Source organism: Geotrypetes seraphini, chromosome 12, assembly GCF_902459505.1.
Source record: "Geotrypetes seraphini chromosome 12, aGeoSer1.1, whole genome shotgun sequence".
In the NCBI taxonomy this organism is placed as follows: Eukaryota; Metazoa; Chordata; class Amphibia; order Gymnophiona; family Dermophiidae; genus Geotrypetes; species Geotrypetes seraphini.
In genome coordinates, this window is record NC_047095.1 from 98,207,869 (window position 1) to 98,233,284 (window position 25,416).

Here is a 25,416-nt window from a genome sequence, read left to right on the forward strand (position 1 = left end):
TGGTGCATGGAGCTGGATAGCTTGAAAGGGCAAGTCCGGCTACTAGAGGAGACAGTGATGGAACTAAAAGAACTCCTCACCTTTGAAAATAGAATCCACGAACAGGTGAAGCTTCTAGTGGAGTTCAGTGTACACGAAGAGGTCAAGGAGCTAGAAAGATTCATCAAGGAAGCTCATCAGCAACATGTGGAGATCCCAGGGCTGGAAAGAGAAATCCAGGAAGATGGCCTAGATGAGAGGAGAGAAGACACTCCTACAAATTCAGAAGAGACTGAAGCTGAGATAGGGGATGACCGCACACTAGGAGAAGGAGAGAGAACGCTGTGACATTTTCATCCCCAAGGATGACTCGGTCAAGGGTAGGATAGGGGTTAAGCTGACTCTCCTAACCAGGAATCCCGAAGCAGGTAGGGCCTCAAAGATGGTGAAGAACATTGCTGCCTATTCTGAGGAGAATGAATGTGATGCAAACTTAGTTTCCTTTCCCAAGCCAAAGCCCGTCAGGAAAACAAGCTCCCTTAGGAGATACAATCAGCTCTCAGACTGTAATTTTATTACTGAGCTGAGAAGGAGCCAGAGAGCCTCCAAAGCAGTACCTCAGCCACGTAAGACTGGGAGTAGCTCTTCTCCCTTAAAGCAGTTCTCAAAGAGTCTGAGAGGGACAGCTCAGGAAGGGCTGGCAGAAAGGATCCTTCTGGCCTGGCAAGGGCAAGCGCCTAAACCAGAACCCATGGACTGGGAAAGTCCTGTAATACAGGGCATGGCAGAGCAAGAGGTTCCAGAGGAACAAATGGAAGTAACAGAGTTGGAAATGCCTGGAGTGGAATCCCTGGAACCCAGTGATGTGAGTGTGGCAGTTTCCTGCTCATGAATTATTATTTTGCTTTTGGAAGTTTCCTTAAAGAGTTTTTGTTGGAACTATTTTTGATTACCAGGACCTAGCAAAGAATGTGTTTCAAAACTGTTTTTTTTGTTGCACAGCAGCTGGGCTGGAAGAAGTACTGAACTGGTGCTTAGCACTAATTGAGCTACTCCATACCAGCTGGGGAGAACTTTGTGAGAAGCTGGTGTGTGGCTGGTGTGAGTACTGGAGCAAGACTGAGAACTTACAGGATTGGGGTTGGGTTCACAGAAGACCTCGGGTTGGGTAATTTAGTGGGGTGCTTGTGAAAAGCTTTTTGTGAGAGTGAACCCGGCAATCCTGTTCCTGGAACACCAGGACTGGAGTGCTGTACAGTGTTGGAGTTTTGTTTTGCTTGTTCAAAAACCCCAAGGACCAGGTAAAGACCGGAACTAAGATAAGTTAAATCCAGGAATCCTTGGAGTATAATGAACTGAGGACTGTGAGTTTGGCATTCTCTGAATAAATAGTTAAAGACTGTGCTGAACTGAGGACTTAGCAATACTTACCTGGGAAAGGATAATTTTTTGTGTTGATTCCTTTTGGCTAATTGAGCTTCCAAGAACCTGGGCAGAAGTATTATCTTTTGCTATTTTTGTGCTGAGACAGAAAGTCAGCTTTGTTGCTTTGGTTTTTTTTTTTATTTTGAATTAAAACTGTTGGCCATATGCGGTGTATCTGATATTGATTTAGTTAATACACCAGTGAACTGAACTACTATGTAGGCTCTTCCCTCATTAGGAGCTATGCCAGGATTGTGCTGTCACCCGTTGGTGAACGCCGCAGTGCTCTCGCGGGCCCGACTGGGTGGCAACGCATAAAGACGTCCCCCCACACAAAGAGCTGAATCCAGCTTCAAGAGTATTGCAGGAGGGAGAAGATTGGCCCTATACCAAGGATGTGGATTTATGACTTCCAAGGAACCCCCGAATAAAGAAGACGGGGATCATCATAGGAGACTCCATTATATGTCATGTGGACAGCCACACCGCAGGAGGGAGAGAGGATAGAATCATCATCTGCCTGCCTGGAGCAAGAGTGAAGGGTGTGGCCAACAGGATCTCCAGGATCATAGACAGTGCAGGGGGAGAGGACTCTGCTGTGCTTATCCACATGAGAACCAACGATGTGAGCGGACGGAAGTATGACAGGGAAGAGATGAAGGGCCAGTTCTGCTCACTCGGAAGAAAACTGAAGATCAGGGAGGTGAAGGTGGCTTTCTCAGTGATCTTCCCGGTACCAAGAGCGGATGGAAATCTACAAGGGGAATTGCAAGCGATCAACGCCTGGATGAGATGATGGTGTGAAGAGGAAAGCTTTGACTTCATGCGCAACTGGCTGGCGTTCTGGGGAAAAAGCAAGTACTACAGGAAGGACGGACTACACCTCAACAAGGAAGGAGCAAGAGTATTGGCAGGCAACATGAAAAGGGCCATCGAGAAGGCTTTAAACTAAGGGACAGTCGACCACCAGTCGATGGCCCAGACAACAAGATGCCCCGAAGAAGGAACTACGAACAACTACTCAGACACAGGAGGGGATGACCACAAAGCAAATAAAGGAGACAACGCAGAATCAGAAAAGGATACCGTGAAAGAAACAGTAGGGACTTGGTCCTAAATGGCTTTATGGGACCGACTAAAGAAGTAGAGGTCACGGTCCCAATGGGGATGAGTGATCACAACATGATCAACTTTAAACTTGACATCGGGAAAGGGAAACGTACCAAAACATTAACCACGACCTTAAACTTTAAAATGGAAAGATACGATAGCATGAGAGTCATGATGAAACGACGGCTCAAAAATAAGATGGACAAAGTTAAAATGGTAGATCAGGTATGGTCCCTGATGAAAAATACTATAACGGAAGCACAAAATCTCTACATTACGCGGATCTCCAAAGAAAGGAAAAAAAAAGGCAAAGGAGAACCGGCATGGCTTACTAGAGGGTTGAAGGAAGCCATAAAAGAAAAGGACTCTTTTAAAAAATGGAAATGCATGAAAACAATCACAAGGTGGTGAGGGAAGCCAAAAAGGACTATGAGGAGAAAATAGCACAAGAGGCCAAAAATTTCAAGCCTTTCTTTAGGTATGTAAGAGGGAAAAACCCCGCAAAAGAGGCGGTAGGACCACTGGACGACCAAGGAAGAAAAGGGTACATCAAGGAAGACAAACAAATTGCAGACAGACTAAATTCCTTCTTTGCATCTGTTTTACAAAGGAGGACACCACAACAATACCAGTAGCAGTGAAAGTATTCAAAGGAGTAACAGAGGACAGCCTCGCCATGATCGACAAACTCAAAAGCGACAAATCCCCTGGACCAAATGGAATTCACCCAAGAGTCTTAAAAGAACTGAAGGTTGAAATCGGAGAATTATTGCAAAAACTTGCCAACCTGTCAATTAGAACTGGACAGATACCAGACAACTGGAAGATAGTGAACGTCACGCCAATTTTCAAAAAAGGATCAAGAGGAGAACCGGGCAACTAAAGACCGGTGAGCCTTATGTCTGTCCCTGGAAAGATTGTTGAAGCACTGATTAAGGATAGCATAGTCTGGCACTTGGATACACATGACCTGATGAGAGCCAGTCAACATGGCTTCAGAAAAGGGAAATCATGTTTGACGAATTTACTTCAATTTTTTGAGACTGTGAACAAACAAATCGATAGTGGTGAACCAGTGGACGTAATATACTTGGACTTCCAGAAAGCGTTCGACAAGGTTCCACATGAGAGACTTCTCAGGAAAATACAAAGCCATGGAATAGAGGGGGATATACAAAGATGGATAGGAAATTGGCTGGAGAACAGAAGGCAGAGAGTGGGCATAAATGGGAAGTTCTCAGACTGTGAGAAGGTGACTAGCGGTATACCTCAGTACACCCAGTAGGGCTCCTTTAGACCTACTTATCTATCACCCCAATAGCCCTTACGGCTGTAGGAGCCACTTATATGCCAGTAAAAAAGGGTTTTGGGGGTGTGCACATGTTTCATTATCAATGGAGTGATTACAGGGGCTTATGACCATGGGTCCTCTTCATGGGTCCTTAACCCACCCCCAAGATGGCTTAAGCCGCCTCTGTGCTGGACAACTAGGCTTTCCTATGCCAGGCGGCCAGGTGATGATGGTCTGGAGGCTGAATTTTAAAGGTGTGATTAATATTTTTATGGGGGTGGGGGGGTCGGTGATCAATGGGGTAGTGTGTGGGGGTCTGTTTTATGTGTTTGCAGTGCTTATCTGGTGACTTTAGGTGGGTTTTTGTGACTTATACCATGTTTTACATGGTCTAAGTCACAGCGTCCAAGTTCCATTGATCCTGGGCTGTATATCTTTCGGTTATACATGCTGTATGACTAAGTCTAAGCTAGCCTACTTCCCACCCCACTAAAACCCGTTTTTATTATCAGTACTTGGACGTTTTTGGGAAATGTTCATCCAAGTGCCGACTTAGGCCGGTTTATGGACGTTTTTCTCTTTCGATTATGAGCCCCATAGTTTTAAGATTTTCAGAACAATAATTTATTCTGGGTTAAATTAATAAGTTATAAAGATTATCTCAAATATATTATAAATTATTAATCAGTAGTGTCATATGAGAAGTTGATTCATGTAGTAATCTTAAAGGGATACAAGGTTGAATTTTGAAAAAGAGTTTAGAGAATGCCTGAGGGGGTCTTTGAGTTACCAAACTAAATGGATGCTTTTAAACATTCGTATTATATATGGGGTAGGGGAGAGGGACTATTTATAGTAGTATAAGAATGTATAATGTTTATATAATGCTAATAAGGGTTAAGCAGGTTGGATTATATTTTAGGGTCTCATCTTTGCTAGAATAGACATGACTGAAATTGTTCTCACTCATTGTCAATGGCCTTAATCATCCAATTAAGAGGAAAAACGCTTAATTTCTTGAAACAACAAGATGCAGATATATATTACATTCAAGAAAAACATTTAAATGCATTAGAATCAAGTAAGCTGGCAAAAGGGTGGGTTAAACACTGTTTTTCCACTCCTGCGGTGGGTAAGAAGGCTGGAGTGGCTATTTTAATCAATAAAAAATGTTTGGCTACATTTAAATTGCTCTCTGCTCATCCTTTAGGGAGATGGGCTCAGGTAAGTATGAGCCTGGGTAAACATAAGATGACACTCATTAACATCTATGCCCCTAATTCAAATCAAATTGAATTTTTAAAGGATCTTCAGCAGTTAATTCTACTACTGGCTGTTATGGATCCATTGATGGATAAAAAACCTTGTAGGATTTTAAAATCATTAGGATTGGATAATCTGGTTCAATCTTGTGGATTGAAGGATATATGGTGGATCCTTCATTATAATGCTTGGAAATTTTCATGTATAGATTATGTATTTGTATCAGACATATTTGTACAACAGATTACAAAAGCCACTATTGATCCAATCATTTTGTCAGATCATGGTGGAGTTACAAATAAAAATGAAGGAATATTTTCAACTTAATATCTCAGAGGAGATCTCTTTAGAAATACTTTGGGATGCTTTTAAAGCTACCATAAGAGGCCAAATTATCTCATATTTGGCTCAAGTCAGGAAATAACTTAAGTTAGAACTCTCTAATTTGGAACAAATTATTAAAGACTTAGGGGTCCTTTTATCAAGCTGCGGTAGGGGTTTAACGCACGTAATACCGCATGTTAAACCACCTTCCGTGCTAGCCTCTAATGCCTGCATTGAGCAGGCATTAATTTTTTAGCTGGCCGCGGGGGTTATCGCGTGATGAAATGTCCGACATGCTAACCCCGCTAGTGCGGCTTGATAAAAGGACCCTTTAGAGTCACAGCTGGTCTTGAAATGGGAACAAAGTACTTTACAGGCCCTTTTAAAAGCTAAATACAAATACAATGAGATTTCCTCTAAAATGGCTAGGAAAGAGTTGTTTTCTCAGCAGACTCTGTATTATGGAAACTCAAATAAAGTGAAAAGAATATTAACTAATTATCTTAAAGCTAAAAAAAGGAAAGTAAAAATTGTGGCTATAAAAGTGAAAGGTCACTTGGACACACAATGTCAGAGGCGTGAAGAAAGTACAAGTTTTATTCACAGCATGCATGCTGGACCCCTGAGCTCAAAGCTGGCTCAGAAGTGCCGAAACCAGGAAGTTACAGAGATATTTATTCATTTTTCTGGCTATACAACTGAATTCTAGAAAAAGCTTTTCACGTGTTACTTTTCTTAACACTCATTGGTTCTAAGCTCACACTAACAGGTCACTAGCAGGACACTTATCTAACTCTTACAGTTAAATGTACAGAAGGGCAGGGTACATCATGGCTCAAACTCTTATCTATTCAGCTTACAATGTGGTAAGGTAGGGACATACATTTTAGGCAGATGAAGTCAATAGATTATACACTGTTTTCAGCTATGTAGGCCAGAGCAATATTTTAAACAACAGTTAACTATTTCATGACCCTACATTCCCCCTTTCAGGCTGGCGTACCTAAGGAGCCAAGCCTGACAAAATAAAGTTAGGGGTCAGGAAAGTCAGGGTCCCCAGTGGGTAAGGGACGATACTGGGAGAGGGCCAATGCAGCAGTGGAACGTTTGACAGCAGAGTCCATAGTTCAGTGGAGCAGCTTTATGGCTATGGGGACCACACAGGGCAGGCAGCAAAGGAGCAGAGAAGACAGGGCGGCAACCAGCAAGATGATATTCAGTGCTGAACCAGAGGGCAACCAGGAGCTGAAGGTACCAGAGATCCAGTCTGCAGTAAGATCACGTCAGGGAACATGAGCCAGTTTGGTGATACGATCCACAACGTCCTCAATCATTTTACTCAAGTTCAAGGCAGCAGTTGGAGAGGTTGAATTTACCACAGGCACAGCAGCTAGTAAATAGTCCAAAGCTAGACGATTCTGATAAATAGCAGTGCGCATTTTAGCATTCGCTCTGCCAATGGTACTCAAAGCTCGGGAGGTCTCATTGGTTATCAGTTCGAGTACAGCTTGTAGATAAATAATGCAGTTCAGCATATAGATTGGGGTCCGATAGCCCCAGATGTCATCCTCGGTCCATGTGGCAGGTTCATAAGCAGCAATGATCCGTTCTGCAGGCCAGTCATCACCCCATTCACCTATTTTAAGGGAATTGGTGGAAGTAGACCACTTTTGGCGACCTCTGGTGTTGAATACAGGGGCTCCCAGGTGTTCACCATCGGGAAGAAGCTGGGACGAATCATGCGAAGCACACGTACCAGTCTAGTTAGCAGGCAATCAAGAGTAGGCAAACAGATCACCGAGCCAGTATCAACTATCAGGAGCTGGCCATCATTCATAGGAAGTTCCATTAAGCAGTGTCTGAAGGGCGCTGAAGACAGTGGGAAGCAACAATGGAGGTTCACAAGGCCCATCGTGAAGGTCGTAGACCTGACGTAAAAGTGAGGGTCTGTGAAGTCAGGTTTAACATGTCCAGCTGCTTTGCCTCCCATAGCCACTGTTCTCCCATACCAGTCCCTCCTCATACAAAATAATTGCTAACATTAAGAGTCTGACCTATAGTTTCAGCAAACTATATAAACAGATTTCTAGTGATTACAGGATATTAGTATCTACTTTCATAATTTCATAAAACTGGGGAAACACCACAGAGTGATAGACAGGAGCACATGAGTGGGATACAATTCGGACATATACATCAGTACCTGAGTCTCACCTTTTACCATCAATATACAATGCCACGCAGTCTCTGGCCTTCTGGACTTGGACATTGGCATTCCAGTTATATGGGTCAGTGATAGTGAAAACCATGGGATTACAGTAGCCTGTAGTACACAAGGGGCCGGAGCTAGGACCTATAGTAAGGGAGGCAGACGGGGTATTAGGGGGATATTTGTGTGTGTTATTGTAGGTGGCCCACAAGACACTTTCTCATAAAGGACAGGCTCCACCATTAGTGAAGGTTTCCTCATAGGGGCAGTTCTTAAAGGCATCAGGTTACAATAACACAGTTAATCTAGGGAGCCACACAAAACTGTATTAGGGGTAGTACCATGACCTTGAGAAACATCAAATAGCACACATGTATCACAATACAAAGACACCGGGTGAGTGGGGTTGATAAGTGGACCCTCAACATTATAAATGCAGATTTCCGCCCACTTTTAAACTTCATCACCAGTAGGTTGGAAACAGAAAATACCCTCAAATGTTTGACACTGTACTTAACTCCTTCATGCAAACAAACATCAGGCAAAGGGGCTGCACTTGTTAAGTACAAAATACAGAAGAAAGAAACATAAGTGAGGGCAACACAAATATCATATCTATATATACTAACATAGGAAGCTCATTTTTCTTTCAGGCACAACTTAGAAAACTTCAAACAGTTATACTCAAGACACTTGCTAAAGGCAGTGTGAACCACAGGCAGTCAATTAAACTCAAACACTTATAAAGAATTATATTCAGAACACCTGCTAAGTACAGTGGTAAATATTCAGAACTTTTGAGGTCTTAGAAAGCTTCAGCTGAAGATCCGTGTTGTAGTGGAACCAAGTTTCATGTCCGGACACCTTTGACAACTGTAAGAGAAGAAATTAGGACAGTAAAAGGACCTATCCACCTAGGTTTCAGGGGGTCTGACTTCCAAGTTTTAGCCATACTGTATTTCCAGGGAATTACCCATGGACTTGTGTAGCTATCGGTAGTGGGGCCCTTTCATTTATGGAGCTCTTGAAGGGCTTTAGCTAAAGACTGGACCTGACTCTGGAGGATATCTGATCCCAGAGTAGCAAAGGAACCAGGATCTGGGTTCACAATGGGTGGTGGCCGGCCGGATATGAGCTCAAATGGGGCTTAGATGGGATGCATCTAATCTGAAAAAGAACAGAAAGCAGCAGGACAGGCCAGGACAGATTAGTTTCTTCAATTCATTTTGTGAGAAGGGTCTTAAGAGTTCTGTTTATTCTTTCGACCTGACCAGAGCTCTCAGGATGGTAAGCAGCATATAATTTCTATTCAATTTGGAGGGCCTAAGCAATTTGTTGGACAACATCGGCAATGAAAGCAGGGCCTATAAAAACAAGGAGATCAAGGCACGGAATTATTCAGGAGGTGTTTGGTTACGTCTCTGGTGCATTCAGTGCAAGTAAGGAAGGCTTTGACCCATCTAGTCAGGGTGTCTGTGAAGACTAGGAAGTGACTGAGGGAACGGGAAATGGGCATGTGGGTAAAATCTACAGACAGAACCTGCATCGGATATGTTCCAATAGGTTGGTATCCAAGAGGTGGCAGTCATCTGATTGGGAATTTTATTCTAGAACCGACAACACACTGTCAGACCATATTCCGGACTAGCTGATCAAGGTGATTGATAAAGAAATGTCTCTTGAGAGTCAATTTTCATAGCGGGTTCTCCAGAGTGTGCCAGATCATGGCATCTTTTGACAATCGTGAGGGCCAGGTGTTGAGGAATAACTATGAGGGTGTTGTGCTTGCGTTTGAAGTATCAGTGTGTGGGTCTGGATTGGCACTTGAATTGGCGCATTTTGTATCCACCCCCCTTTTAGGACAGACTGGCCCAAAATAATGCATGCCCAAGTCTGTTTCTGAGAAGCGTACTGGGGTATAAGGGAATCCAGAAAAGGAATGATTGTATACAGAGGGGCCGAAAGAGGGGGCAGAGACTGGCAGCTCGGGCTGTGCGGTCGGCAAGGGCATTGCCACGAGAGACAAGGTCCGTCACGCGTCTGTAAGCATGGCAGTGCATAACAGAAACACGTGAGGGTAGTTGTATGGCCTCAAGAAGGTCAAGAATGAGGGGAGCATGATGGATCAGGCGGCCGGAGACTGTAATGAAACCTCGATATTTCCAGATGGCCCTATGGGAATGCAAGTTAAGGAAAGCATATTTGGAGTCAGTATATATATTGCAAGACTGAGAGGCAGAGTGGCGCAGGGCAGAAGTGAGGGCATAAAGCTCAGCTTCTTGGGCAGAAGGACCAGAAGGCAGGGGCCTGAGTTTTTGGAGGCAGCGAAAAGACCGCTCCTGAAGTTGGGTCCAGACAAAAGGGGCTGAGTCAGCGCCTTTGGTGGAATCATACAGAGGACGAGCAATAGTAGAGAAATCAGGGATCCAGATGGGACAGTATCCTGCAATACTGAGAAAGGTGCTCAGAGCCTTGCAGTTATCAGGGACAGGGAGACTACAGACAGCCTGGACACGGGTGTAGGAAGGGACCTGGTACCCTGGGAGATTTGAAAGCCAAGGTAGGTGACATGAGGAAGGCATACTTGAAATCAATGTAAATATGGCCACAGGAAAATTTAAAAGGCAGACCCACTATCTGAAAGACTCAGATAAATAATAATAATAACAGTTTATATACCGTAATACCGTGAAGAGCTATGTGGTTTACAAAAGATTAGAGAAGGTACAAAATAATTGAACTTAAGATGTGTACTAACACATAAGAATTGTTCTCAATCCCTATTCTATATCAGGTTCCTACCCCAAAGAGCTGACTTATAAAATTAAGTAAAATGCAGTTCTGGATCCATCCACTAAGCAGGGTAGTCTGACACAAGCGCTCTCTAAAGCAGCAGTCCCTTCACTATCAGCTGACTGGCAAAAATATTTACTTCAATACAAAAGCATTCCTAAAAATTACATTGTTATACCTAAACTTACATTTTTTATATACAGAAATACAAAACAAAGATTGGAATATACAGTAAAACTTTGGATTGCAAATAACTTGGTTTGCAAGTGTTCTATAAGACAAGCAATGATTAAATTTTAACTTGCTATACAAGTAATGTCTTGCAATACACATACATACAGTATAGAAGCATCACATTTTCACAACTGAGCCAATGGGTCCTCTCTATATGATGCTGCAGGAATGCAGTGACTGTTCCAAACGAGCAAGGGCTTGCAATACAAGTATGTATATTTTTGTACACTAGTGCCCTGGAATACAAGCATGCTTCTGGAACAAATTATGCTCCCAAACCAAGGTTTTACTGTACTCACAAGTTTAAACATTGTTCATTTTTTTCTTTTTTCTTTTTTTGTTACAATCAACATGGGTCTCAGTAGAGACTTACTCCCCCTTCCTACAGAATTTCACAAAGGAGAGAGAGAAGTGCATAAAGATCAAAGAGATCAAATTACAGATGTAGTCCTTTTCAGAATTTTTAAATTTAGACAAATAACTACTAAATTTGGACAAAGAACTTCTTTTTAGCATGGAATATAAGTTCCAGAAATCATATTTTTCGTTTACATACATTTCTAAATATATATAAACATTTTATAACATAGCCAAAAACTTTAAATCTAAAACTACTTATCTGTTTCAGGAGAAACCGAATTTGAAGTGCTAAACACTTCATGGCCCTTATCAGCACAAAAGGAAAAGTACTCTCCTCTCATGCTGTGAACAACTGACAGTTTAAACTTCACTAATACATTTGGACAGACAGAACTCATAAAAAAACCCGGGATACTGCAGGACTTGGGAATCAGATGAAGGGAAGAATTTGGCAAGGTCTGAAGCAAGGACGGTGAAGGATTTTCCAATTGGAATGCAAAATAGGCTGACTGGAAGAGGAACCGACAGCAAACAAATGCATAAAAACTTAACGGGTTATATCCTCTTCCAGGGAGCCAGAGGGGGCCAGCCCACACCAAATATCGGCCATTTTAACTGGCACAGACAAATAAGGGTTGATTTGTTAAGTATAATCAAAGACAAATTCCTTTTTTAAAATTAGCTAACATATCAAGGGATCCCCACAGGTAGACAGACATCCCCCCATTGTGCAATGGAGGACAAAAACACTTCCCTGAATTCCTGGCCCCGCCCATCTCTGGACTAGGGAAACGCAGTACTAACAGGTCCACACTCGCTTCATCCTCAAGGACGTCTCAGACACTCTCAAACACACAAAACACAACAGATTTCAGTTCAGTTACTCAACCAGAAAATAACAGTTCCTAGAATCCCTTTCCCACAACTTTTCAGCGACAGATCACGTGGCTTACTAGGCAGGAGACGAGAGGCAGGTAAGGGATGATCAATCCCCACTTACCAGATAGTGGCCACTCCAGGACAGAATTAAACTGATACAGATTCTTGTACTTTAAACTGAGACTAGATAAGTCAGTTGAAGCGGTCCAACGTCCTGAGGTCTGCCAACCCCCCAAAATGAAGGCAGCCGGCTAAGCAGACATATCAGCCGTAGGACCAGAAACAAGTGACCAATCGAGTAACCAGTGGTCAAGAGACCTTCAAGTCCCTGTTCGGAAGCCAAATGAAAGGTCACTTGGACACACAATGTCAGAGGCGTGAAGAAAGTACAAGTTTTATTCACAGCATGCATGCTGGACCCCTGAGCTCCAAGCTGGCTCAGAAGTGCCGAAACCAGGAAGTTACAGAGATATTTATTCATTTTTCTGGCTATACAACTGAATTCTAGAAAAAGCTTTTCACGTGTTACTTTTCTTAACACTCATTGGTTCTAAGCTCACACTAACAGGTCACTAGCAGGACACTTATCTAACTCTTACAGTTAAATGTACAGAAGGGCAGGGTACATCATGGCTCAAACTCTTATCTATTCAGCTTACAATGTGGTAAGGTAGGGACATACATTTTAGGCAGATGAAGTCAATAGATTATACACTGTTTTCAGCTATGTAGGCCAGAGCAATATTTTAAACAACAGTTAACTATTTCATGACCCTACAAAAGATGAGAATAATAATAATAATAATTTTATTTTTTATATACCGCCATACCCGGCGAGTTCTAGGCGGTTTACATCAATTAGAATAGGATCTACGTTTTCAAGCAGATTTACAAACAAATAAACAATTAAGTAACAAGTAAAACCGAAATTGACAGAGGATGAGGGAGGTTGTTGAAGAAAGGGAGGAGAGGAGCTGTAAAGGAGGTTGAGAGCTGGGGGGGAGGAAAGGGGGGAGGTGAAATGTGAGCAGGTGGGGCCGCTAGGGGTCTTGTTTGCTGAATAGGTAAGTTTTGAGAGATTTTCTGAAGTCGAAGTAGGAGGGGGCCTCGAGTATCATTTGGGCCAGCCATTTGTTGAGCTTGGCTGCTTGGTAGGCGAGGGTTTTGTCTATGAATCTTTTATAGTGACAGAGTTTTAGAGAGGGGAAGGTGAACAGTTGAGTTCTACGGGATTTCTTGTTCATGTGATAGAGGTTAAAGTGGGGGTTGATGTAGCTTGGAGTAGAGCCATTAACCGATTTGTAGCAGAGGCATGCAAATTTAAAAAGGACTCTTGAATCGAATGGCAGCCAATGTAGTTGGTGGTAGAAGGGGGTGACATGTTCCCATTTCTTTAGGCCGAAGATGAGACGCACGGCGGTATTTTGGATTATTTTTAATCTCCTGGTGGTTTTCTTCGTGGCGTTTAGGTAAATGATGTTGCAGTAGTCAAGAATGCTGAGGATGGAAGATTGAACCAGTAGGCGGAAAGCGGTGTCGTCGAAGTATTTTTTTATTGTGCGTAGTTTCCAAAGTACGAAGAAGCTTTTCTTGACCAAGTGGTCAGTGTGGTTTTCTAAGGATAAATTTTTGTCCAGAGTGACTCCCAGAATTTTTTAGGGTGAGTTCAAAAGGGAAAGTAATTCCTTTCAATTGAATAGTAGTGTTTTTGATTTTGTCGTTGGGGGTGACTAGGAAGAATTTTGTTTTGTCGGGATTGAGTTTCAGTCTGAACGAGAGCATCCAAAGTTCAATCTGGTTAAGAATATTTGTGATGTGGTTAAGTAGTTCTTGTGAGAAATTGGTTAGAGGGATGGCTATTGTGATATCATCTGCATATATAAAGAATTTGAGCTTGAGGTTGTGTAGGAGGTTACCTAGGGAGGCCAGGTAGATATTGAACAGGGTGGGTGACAGGGGGGAGACCTGAGGGACCCCACAGGTGTTGTCCCAGCTGTATGAGAACGCATTGTTTTTAAAAACCTTGTAGGATCTATTTCTTAGGAACCCCTGGAACCAGTTGAAGACCTGATCAGAAATGCCGATGTGTGCCAGGCATTCTAGGAGAATAGTGTGATCGACCACGTCAAAGGCACTACTCAGGTCCAGTTGTATTATCAGGGCACTTGAGCCTTTGCTGAAGAGCGAGTGGAGGTGATCAAGAAGGGAGGCTATGATGGTTTCGGTGCTGTGATCTGCGCGGAAACCTTATTGATTGTCAGTTAGGATGTTGAATTTTTCTAGATATGCTGCGAGTTCTGCCTTTATCAACCCTTCTGCTATTTTGGTGAATAAGGGGATGCTTGCGATCAGTCTGTAGTTGGATGGGGAATCTAGTGGTTCTTTCACATTTTTTATGATTGTGGTAATCATGATATGACCTTGCTCAGATGGGAAGTTTCCTGTGGATAGAAGGGAGGTAACCCATGTCATCATATTTGCTTTGAAGTGGAGCGGGGCATCTTTCATAATGTTCGGAGGGCATGTGTCCAATTTGCAGAAGGTGTGTGAGTATTTGTTGTAATAGGTATTAAAGGTGTGCCAGTCGATTGTTTGAAATTGTTTCCAGCTTAGGTCTGTTTTAGTTCCTGGGTCAGGGTTAGATAAATCCGGGACCGGGAGAATTGGGAACTGTTCGAGGGGGTTGGGTATGGTGGGTAGAGTGGACCTTAGTTTTTGAATTTTGGTGTTAAAGTAGTCTGCAAGTGAATTTGAAGTTAGCGTTGATTCTTCGTGTGTGCTTGTGAAGGTCTCGATGTTGTAAAGGTCATTGACCAATTTGAAGAGGTTACTACTGTTGGTTTTAGTGTTGCCGATTTTGTGGGAGTAGAAATTTTTCCTTTTTTCATTAGTGAGGTTTTTGTAATTTTTTAGTTTTTGTCTCCAGGCCAATCTGTGTTCTAGGGTTCCAGATTTTTGCCATAGTCTTTCTGCTTTTCTGAGGCCCTTCTTAACTAGCAGCAGTTCTGAATCGAACCAGCCCTCTTTGTTTGTGGATCTAATTCTGCGGGTTTTGAAAGGGGCTATCTCGTTTAGTGTATTGGTACTATCTTTGATCCAGGTGCTCATGAGTTGTTCTGTTTCTTCAGTTGGATTAGTGTTGATTTCGAAGTGGGACCAAAATTCTGTAGGGTCAATTTTTCCTCTGATGGTGTGGGTTTTGGTGATTCTAGTTTTACTATTTTTGGGGGGTTTGAGTTGGCATCCTATGGTGAAGCTGCATAGACGATGGTCAGACCTAAAAGAGTCTGACCAGTTGCCTTGTTTCCAGTAGAAGGTAGGTTGATCTGTTCCTTGGTGGAGAGAGTCACTAGGTCTAGTTGATGACCTCTTTGATGGGTTTTGATAGGGGGGTGTTTGTCGAAGCCTAGTTGAGTGAGCAGTGACCAGAAATCCGAGATTTCTGATTGGTCAGTTTGCTCAAGATGGATATTAATGTTCCCGCATAGTAGGTTGTAAGGACTGGTTAAAGAGTTGGTTAGTAGCGTTTCCGCAAAGTCCTCTTTGGACATGGTCCATTTTTTTGGAGGGATGTAGAATAGGGTGATGGTTAGTGCGGAGCGCAGAGGTTTTGATGTTAGAGAGATGGTTAGAATTTCTGCATTGGGTGAAGATATTGTGTTGAGAGTGGTGCAGTTTAGTTGGTCCTGGAAGATTATTGCCAGACCTCCTCCTCTTCCCCAAGTTCTGGCTAGTGAGAGGATCTTGAATCCTGGGGGAAGACAATCTTTTATGATGATGCCTTTGTCAGATAGCAACCAGGTTTCAGCAAGAAGGACGAAGTTGGGGTTTGTTTCGATCAGCCAATCTTTGATCAGAGTCGATTTGTTCCTCATTGATCTGATGTTTAGGTAAAAACCACGTAAGATCTGTTGGTTGGGGTAGTTAATTGGGGAGTAGTGGGTGTATGTCATTTTTTTTAGAGTTTGTGGTTTTCTTGAGTGGGGCTTAGATGGTTTGTGTGGGTGAGGGGGGATAGTGGGCAGATTGGTGTGAGGGTGATCTTGTGAATAAGGGAGAGTGTGGTTAGGGATTTTGGGTTTTGCTGATCGGTATGTTGTGACATGGATGGGGATGGGGAAGCATTAGAGTTGTCTGCGATGCAGATCCTAGTGGTGAGCAGGTAGAGTAGGCATAGTGCTGTGCATCGGTTTGTGCTTGGCCAGGCCATTGTGAAGGGCTCGTCCTGTCGCGATGGCTATGGTTTGAGCCTTATAGTAGAGACCGGTATAGTACAGTGCAATACAGTAAAATGCGATACAGTAAAATGCAATACAGTAAAGTACAATCTAAAGTGCAGTGTAATATCTAACAGAATGTTCCAATACAATTCAGAACAGTATCAAAACCATGCAAATTTGCGGAATACAAACCAACACAGTATTTGGGCCGGCTGAGGGGTTTACTAGTTCAGTTATTCTTATCCTACGTATACTGTATATGAGGATATGTAGGCCGCTGTTAAGTGATTGAATGGGCTGGGTGCTGTGTCGTGTTACAGTATGCAACGGGCTAGAAAGGAAATACAGTGTCGAACAGTAATGCAGCAGTAATACTTATCCGATTTGGCTATCAAGTCTGGCTCCGTGGAGCTATGAGTCTGGCGAGGCAGTCCTGTTGGGGTTGTCCCTTGAGAAGGAGCTTGTTTGTGGGTAGAACCAGCTGTGACTCGGTCTGGTTGCAGTGTATGTGCTTGTAGTGGCGATCTGTGGTCGGCTCTGCATTTTCAGTGGTCTGTGCTTAAGTTGGATGGTTCTGGGTGTTGGAATCATAGGCCACCTATGCGGGTGCCTCATGCAGGTGTTTCGCAAAGGCGCGTGCTAAGGCACACGCGCCTTTGACGTGCGCCTTCGGCACGCCGAACGGCAGCACGCCGTTGGTGCGGCTTGATTTTAACGTCGCTGGACTCCTGCTGGTTTGGGAGGGGGGCGGAGCAGGGCTCCCACACTCCTCTCCGGCTAGGCAGGCACGAGGTCGAGGCTTGGTTTCCCACAGCCCACCAAACAGCAGCCAAAGCAAAAAGGCTGTGCTCTGATGGTGTGGCTTGATTTTAACGTTGCTGGACTCTTGCTGGTTTGGGAGGGGGCGGAGCAAGGCTCCTTCGCTCCTCTCCGGCTAGGCAGGCACGAGGTCGAGGCTTGGTTTCTCGCAGCCCACCGAGCAGCAGCCAAAGCAAAAAGGCTGTGCTCTGATGGTGCGGCTTGATTTTAACGTCGCTGGACTCCTGCTGGTTCGGGAGGGGGGCGGAGCAGGGCTCCCACGCTCCTCTTTGGTTAGGCAGGCACGAGGTCGAGGCTTGGTTTCCCGCAGCCCACCGAGCAACTCACTCTCAAATTGGAAATATCTTAAAACAATTTTTGAAATTCTTTAAAGCTTTATATTCTTCTGCGCTCTATATATAATATATATATAATATATATAATAAAGAACTTGATGGATTAGAGTTTTTTAAATTAATCAAGGGACCTAAAATTCCTGAGCATATAAAAGAAACTCTGGAAGCGCCTATTTCACTGAAAGAATTACAAGCAACATTGAAGTCCTTTAAAATTATGGTAATACATATATAGCTCTTTATGTTGTATGAAATTATGTTTTAATATATGAGAGCTATTGAGTAGGAATTATAAATCCCATTTTTTGTAATAATTGGTATGCATATTCATTGGGGAAATCCTGAAAATCTGACTGGATTGCAGCCCTCGAGGACCAACTTTGACACCTGTGCTTTAAGGTGTCTTATGGTGCACAGATGCCTAAATATAAAGAAGCTTGATTTACATAAATTGGAAGTTTGAAGTAGAAATGTTAGCTGCGAGTTCAGAAGGAAACCTAAATAGTAGTTTATTGCCCAGGAGCATAATGGGTTCAGATGTTTTTGGTAAGGTGCCAGTAAGCCAACAGGCAACAGTTTTGTCTTTATTTCTGAAATCTTTTTTGTATGACAAATTTGTTTGAGAAACCTCTTCTGTGAATTCTTCCCCTTACCAAATGTTTAAGGAAACTTATGAAATCTCCTTTGTATGACAATTTTGGCTAAAGAAACCCAACCATACTAGTTATATAATTCCATTTGTATTTCATCTGTGTCTGGCAGATTCTCTTTTTTGTAAATTGCTTTGAACTATTAAGGTATAGTGGGTTATAAATTATTATTATTATTATTATTTTAAATTTATCTGTCTCCCATATCCAAACCCCCATCCCATTCCCTCAGCATCACCACCACCACCACTTCTTTCTGTAGTGGGGAGAGGGACATGTCAGCCACTGGCTCCAAATCATACAAAACTTTGTCAAGGCTTGCTGCATTTTACCTCCCCTCTCGTGCCTTTCATATATTGATTGATGTCTACAGAATCCTGAGTAGTGTAACATGGGTAAGAGTAACTTTTTTACCCTATCAAAAAGTACATTAACCAGGGGCCACTCAATGGAATTACATGGAAATTCTTTTAAAACAAATAGGAGGATTTTTTGTACTCAAAGAATAATTAAAGTCTGGAACTCACTGCCATACGATGTTGTTGCTGGGATTTAGAAAGATTAGGACAAGCTCTTGGAGGAAAAGTCTATAGTCTGATATTAAGAAAAACATGCTTGCCCTGGGATCGCTAAAATGGAATCTTTCTACTATTTGGGTTTCTGCCAGGTACTTGTGACTTGGATTGGCCAGTTTTAGAAACAGAAAACTGGGCTAGATGGACCATTGTTCTGACCCAGTATGGCTATTCTTATGGTCTTATATAAGTTTCTGAGCTATAGATGCTGGAAGTGACTGTCCCATAGAAATGCAATGAGGCATTTTCAGGAGCAGCTGTTTCTCTGGAAAATCTTGGTTGCCAAATTTCAGCCCATATCAGCCCTTTTGAACATTTATTTAAATGTTTGTTAAGTTACAATGAATTAAAAAAAATATGTGAAATGATTCCCCTCACTCCCCCTAAAAAATACACCTCACAAACAATAAAAACAGTTAAACAGAATTGAAACTTTATGCAAAGTATGCACCAACAGTTCAAGGAATGCATGTTTGCATTGATCACTATTTTATAAACAATTTATACAAAAAAGGCTAAAATAACCCAAAGTGGGTACATCTCCTTATAAAATTTCTCTTCTGGAAGGTGATTCTGTAAAAGGGAGCTTAATAAAGAGAGCTTCTTCTATAAAGGAAAGTAGGTGTCCCCTTTCCTTTGCAGCCTTCTAGTGTAAGTGGATAGGTACATGGGAGGGGCTTAGACCCAAGTGCTTCAGCCAGTCATAGAGCTGGTGGAAATGCTCATGTGGATACCCTGCAGATATGCACTCAATTTTATAATGTATAAACTTGTGTGCATAAGTGTGCAAATCCACCTTCACTCTATCCAAACTCCACCCATGTGAGCGCCCACAGTCTGTGGCCTGTGTGATTTTAAACTCTTCTCTCATAGTGACAGAGACAGTGACATGTTCATATCTTTTTTGACAACAGATCAGCTACACCTCACAGAATCTTTATATGAGTGACACCAATAGGTTTCCTTATTTCTACCGAACTGTCCCCAATGAGTTGCACCTCTGTGCAGGGATCGGCAAGCTACTGAAGCATTTCATTTGGAACTGGGTCAGCATCATTTCACCTGATGATGACCGCAGTGTGAGAGCTGTTCAGATCCTGAGAAAAGAGATTGAACGGAGCGGCTGCATGGCATTTCATGAAACCTTCCCTCACCACGGTAGAATCCCATTTGAGCAAATAGTAGAAATTCTGGCACTGGTTTAAGAATCATCTGCTGTGTACATTCTGTACTTTAATGATAACTTTGCATTTAAAATACATGATTTATTCAGATATATAATTCTGCTCCTACCTAGCAAGGTATCCATTGCCATACAAAAGATCTTCACAACACATAGGAGTAATGTGCCAAACTTTTCAAAATTTATCCGGGAGATGTAGCCCATCTGGCTTTCACACATTGACTACTATGGTTTGAATTGGAGATTGGGCCTGTGTAATGACCGATGCCCAAAGAATATCAAAAGACAATGCAACTTTACAAAGGTTTGCAACCCTAAGGAAAATTTTTACTTTGGTTATCACTGTCAGACCACACACTTTGCAAACAACTATAGTGTGTACAATGTGGTGTATGCCATGGCACACGCACTGCATGACATGATCATGTCTGGCTCAGGAAATGGCACCACATGGACTAGAGAAAATTGAGATTTTCTAGATTATTTGCCATGGAAGGTACATTTAGGGGTCCTTTTATCAAGGCACGGTAGCGGCTTGATATAAGGACCCCTTAGTATTTGTTAGAGTAATTCTTTATTAAAAAGAAAAAGAGGGGTGTTTTTGGCCCAGTGTGAAAGTGAAGTTTAGTTTAAAGTTTATTTATTTGTATCAGACTTTACACAAAGTGGGTCACAACAAAATATATACATAATCATAAAATCAATAATATATACACAATTAAATAATCACAAACAATGAAAAAGCAAGAAAGTGACCAGCGCTCAAAAATACAACCTAAAACTCAGTTAAGATACTTCATCTTAAACTAAACTAAGCCTAGATTCTATAAATCATGCCTAAAACGTAGGCACTGTGGAGAGCATCATTAAGCTTGACTCTATTATTACACTCCTCTGAAATCACTCCTTTCAAATTAACATTATTCTTGCAAGGACATGTTCAGAAAAACAAGTTTATAAAAACAATCTATATTTAATATAAAATGCACAGGTGAGTGGTTGATGTCCCTTGAGGCTGAACCTTTCAGGAGCAGAGTCCTATAAAGATCACACGGTGCCCACACAACTGCAAGACACCCACTCAGATCAGAGTTCCCATCAACATCAGGAGGAGGCTTCTCTGGTCCATCCGTAATGTGATCTGTGTCCATCAAAGGGTTTTTTCAGTGTCAGTTTGAAACTTCTTGCTTAGTACCAAAGTGACAGAGCAGGAAGAGCAGTTGTTTCTCATCTTGAAATATGGGAGCTCATCTCCTTTTGATATTATTCATATTTTACACTGATCTCTGGAAGCTAATTGAGAGCCGATGTCCAAAGCTGTATATTGACTTTTCAGAAGATGGCTACTACATGGATGGAGACATTATAATTGGAGGATTTGTTCAACAGTATGATGGTTATTTAACTAAATCCTATAGCAACATACTATCTTTTCAATACTCATAGTAAGTAGCATTGTGTATTACCTCTCATTTCTGAAGTGTTTGTGAGTTGCTCCCTGACTAGCTGTTGACTTTGAACTGCAGATGTAACTTGTACCTGTATGAACAATCTTTGGTGGTCAATGTCTTTTTAGGATTTTACATTCTCCTTGTTCTATTGTATAAGATTTTAAGGTGTTTATAACATTAGAGGATTGGGTGTCCTCATGTAGAATCTGTGAATATTTCTATTCTTCATTGAACAAATAAACTCATGATATACTATAACAAGTGAATTCTTCCTAGCTAAGCAATGAGCTTCCAAAGACTGCTAATATTTTATCATTATTTTATTTTATTTTCAGTTTAATATTTTGCAACTTATCAATTTTAAAACAGATGAACTTGCCTTGATAGTCCTGTCTGACAATGTCCTCTGCCCAGTGAAAAGCGCATTTCTTCTTCCACCTTTAGGGAGACAGTGAGAAGGTTTTCTCAGAGGTGAGCTTTGAAAAGATGAGATAAGCAGAGAATGAATATGATATTTTCACAAGAAGGCAGGGCATTTTCCATTTTCAATTACCCACCCAAAGTAGCAGGTAAACAGGGCTGGATTTACCAATAGGCCCAGTAGGCACGTGCCTAGGGCCTGAAATAGTCAGGGGGGCCCGCTGAAGGATGACTTACCATGCCATTTTTTTCAGAAGACAATGGGCCCCACCTTTTCCCTCCCTGCACAGCAAAAGGCCCACACCCGACGACAACACCAGGCTCCCCCCATGGCAACGGGCCCCCACCTGACGACAACAGCTCCTCCCCTCCTCAGCATCGATTGACGGCAATGCAGCAAAAAACAATCATCAATGGCAATGCAGCTTCAAAAAGGTCCCACGATGACTGCGTCTGCCGGAAGAAGTAAGTGACGTCGGAGGGGGATGGACCGGCAGATGCAGTCATTGCGGGATCTTCTTGGAGCTGCGTTGGCCACATTGTCATTGATGCCGGTGGTTGGCTGCATTTCCATCCATCAATCCTGGGGGCTGGGGCAGTGTTGTCATCATCGATGCCGGGTGGGGGCCCGTTGCTATAGAGCGCGTTGCTGTTGCTGTATGGAAAGAGTGGTGGAGGGAGAGAAAGGGGGCATATGCTGATAGAATTGGTGTACAGGGAAAGGGGGAAAATAAGGAGAAAGGATACTGGATGGATTTAGGTCGGAGGGAATGAAAAGGGGGCTAATAAGAGCATAAGCAGTGCCTCTGCTGGGTCAGACCTGAGGTCCATCATGCCCAGCAGTCCGCTCGCGTGGCGGCCCATCAGGTCCAGGACCTGTGTAGTAATCCTCTATCTATCCCCTTCTATCCCCTTTTCCTTCAGGAAATTGTCCAATCCCTTCTTGAACTCCAATACGCTGTCCTATCACGCCCTCTGGAAGCGCATTCCAGGTGTCCACCACCCTTTGGGTGAAGAAGAACTTACTAGCATTGGTTCTGTATCTGTCCCCTCTTAATTTTTCCGAATGCCCTCTCGTTCTTGTAGTTCTTGAAAGTTTGAAGAATCTGTCCTCTCCACTTTCTCTATGCCCTTCATGATCTCTATCATGTCCCCTCTAAGTTTCTGCTTTTCCAGGGGAAGAGGCCCAGTTTCTCCAATCTTTCAGCGTATTAAAGGTTTGCCATACCTTTTATCAAACATGTCGCTCTCTTCTGAACCCTCGAGTATCGCCATATCCTTCTTAAGGTAAGGCGACCAATATTGGACGCAGTATTCCAGATGCGGGCGCACCATCTCCCGATACAACGGCAGGATAACTTCTTTCATTCTGGTTATACCTAGCATTCTATTCGCCTTCTTAGTGCATTGTGCTGACGGCTTCATTGTCTTGTCCACTATTACCCCCAAGTCCCTTTCTTGGGTACTCTCGCCCAATAACAGCCCTCCCATCGTATACCTGTACTTTGGGTTTCTGTTTCCTACATGCAAGACTTTACATTTCTCTACATTTAACTTCATCTGCCATCTCGTTGCCCACTCCCCTAGTTTGTTCAGGTCCCTATGTAAATCTTTGCAGTCCTCTTTAGTCCTAGCCCCACTAAATAGTTTGGTGTCGTCTGCGAATTTTATTACTTTGCACTTCGTCCCTATTTCTTGATCATTTATAAAAACATTGAACAGCAGCGGCCTGAGCACCAACCCCTGCGGAACACCACTCATGATCCTTCTCCAGTCCGAGTAGTGGCCCTTCACTCCTACCCTCTGTTTCCTACCTGTCAGCCAATTCTTGATCCATCTGTGTGTGATGGAATTGGTATGCAGGGAAAGGGGGAAAACAAGGAGGAAGGATTCTGGATGGATTTAGGTTGGAGGGAAAGAAAGGGGGCAAATGTTGATGGAATTGGTATGCAGGGAAATGGGGAAAGCAAGGGGGAAGAATACTGGATGGATTTAGATAAGAGGGAAAGAAAGGGGGCAGATGCTGATGGAAGTGGGGGGAAGAGATAGGAGAGAGTGAAATGCCAGACCATGGGGTGTGGGTTTGGTTGTGGGAGAGGGAAGGGAAGAAGAGGAGAGGAGAGAGATGCCAGATCACTGGAGGAGGGAATGGAAGAAGATGGATGCCAGACCAATGGGGATGAAGGGAAAGATGGAAAGGGGAGGTATACAGTTTCTGGAAGTGGCTTAGAACAGGGTAGTTGGAAGAGAAACAGAGAGATAATGGACCCTGGGGTGGTGGGGAAAGAGGGAGAGATGCTGGATGAAAGGGTAGTTGAGAAAACGACAGATGGTGGATCTGGGGATGGTAAGGTCCATTGCTGCAGGTGCAGATATGGATATGAAAAAAAGGAAAGATGCCAAACCTCTGAGGGAGGGAAGGGAAATGGAAGGGGAGGACAGAGATGGAAGATGGATGGTTAACAGGGAGAAAAAAGAAAATGACAAATTGGCAGGAGACCCTGGCAAGCGAGTTATCAGAAGACAACAAGAGCCTGGGACCAACAAAAGGTAGAAAAAATAATTTTATTTTCTGTTTTGTGATTACAATATTTATTTTGTTTACACCACGGAGCCGGTGTGGGGTTGGAAATGTTGTAACCTTATATGTCTGGTAAGACTAAGCCTTAGTCACTTAGGGGTCCTTTTATTAAGGTGCACATTTAGCGTGCGCAAAATCAGTTAGCGTATCTTAATAGAAGGACCTCTAGTATCTTAGCCTTTTTTCAGATTTCGGCCTCTTATGTGATTGAGTTTGACACCCCTGATGTAGAGTGAAGCAGTTAGGCAATGTAAACTTGGTTATTAATATAGACATTATTATTACTGCTTTACAATATATTTGAACACTTTTATATACATATTGAAATGGTTCAGAGTTAATGTCCTGGGTAAGTAGGTGGGAAGGGAAGGAAGGGGGATTTGTTCAGAGATGTTTGGGGACCCTAGAGAAGAAGTTACACATCATGAGAGGCTCCTGCCTAGTTAAGTTCTATTCAGCTAACTACTTCTGGATTTTCATCACTACTTGACTGGTTAATGCCACTGAAAATGCAGTGCAACTGAAGCAGCACTAGCTGATTAGATGTAAGATGGTCTGTGGTAATACTGATACAAAGTAAGTGACATCAGAGGGAGAGCCAAGACCAATGTGGGCAGGAGGTTGGAGGTGCTGCTTGTGCTGGCAAAGAGTTAAAGAGGTATGGGGAAAAGAGTAGGCACACATTTGACAGGGACACAGGGAAGTAGTGTGGGGTGCAGAAGAAGTGAGGGGGTACATCCGACCATTGTTACGGCACTGAGGCCCATATTCTCAAAACTTTAACATAGTTACTAAACTGTTTACTAACTGTTTAGACGGTGGCATTTTAGTGGTGGATAATCAAAATGGATTATCTCTGTCAATAGCAAGCTGTCTAGCAATCTCTGATGATGACATGCAAATGGGTTCTTCATCATTGATGAGAGCCCTCCGGTGGATTCTTAAAAAATGCTGAGCCATTTTCTAAAAGCCGCATTAGGTTTTGGCAACAACAATAAATGACTTGTCCTGCAGTGCTAGTCAGGGTCAGAGACTGCTAGAAAGTGTTGTGAAGCAGCGAGAGTAATGCCCATTCTCTCCTGCTGCATCACAACATCCCTACCCTGCAGTGGCAGTGAACACCCCCCTAGAATGGTAGTGAAACCTCCCTGCAGTATGAGAGATGTCCATACTCTCCCACTGGCCTGAAATCCCAGCCACATGTCACCCCCCACCCCACCCCTGTAGCAGGAATGACTTCAGACTCTATTTCCTTATGCTCTTCTTTAAATAGTAGTAGAGGAGCAGCCTCTGAATGGTATCAATGTTTAAAATT

General features: G+C 42.9%; 1 protein-coding gene across 1 annotated transcript in view; it reads left to right on the forward strand.

Moving 5' to 3' along the window:
• Positions 1 to 421: 421 nt before the first annotated feature.
• LOC117346153 (vomeronasal type-2 receptor 26-like) overlaps positions 422 to 25,416 on the forward strand; it is a 43,841-nt gene continuing 18,846 nt past the window's right edge. The window contains exons 1-3 of the mRNA XM_033915554.1: positions 422 to 844; positions 19,381 to 19,545; positions 20,943 to 21,037. Coding sequence (XP_033771445.1) covers positions 422 to 844; positions 19,381 to 19,545; positions 20,943 to 21,037 — 683 coding nt within the window. The remainder of the gene's footprint in view (positions 845 to 19,380; positions 19,546 to 20,942; positions 21,038 to 25,416) is intronic.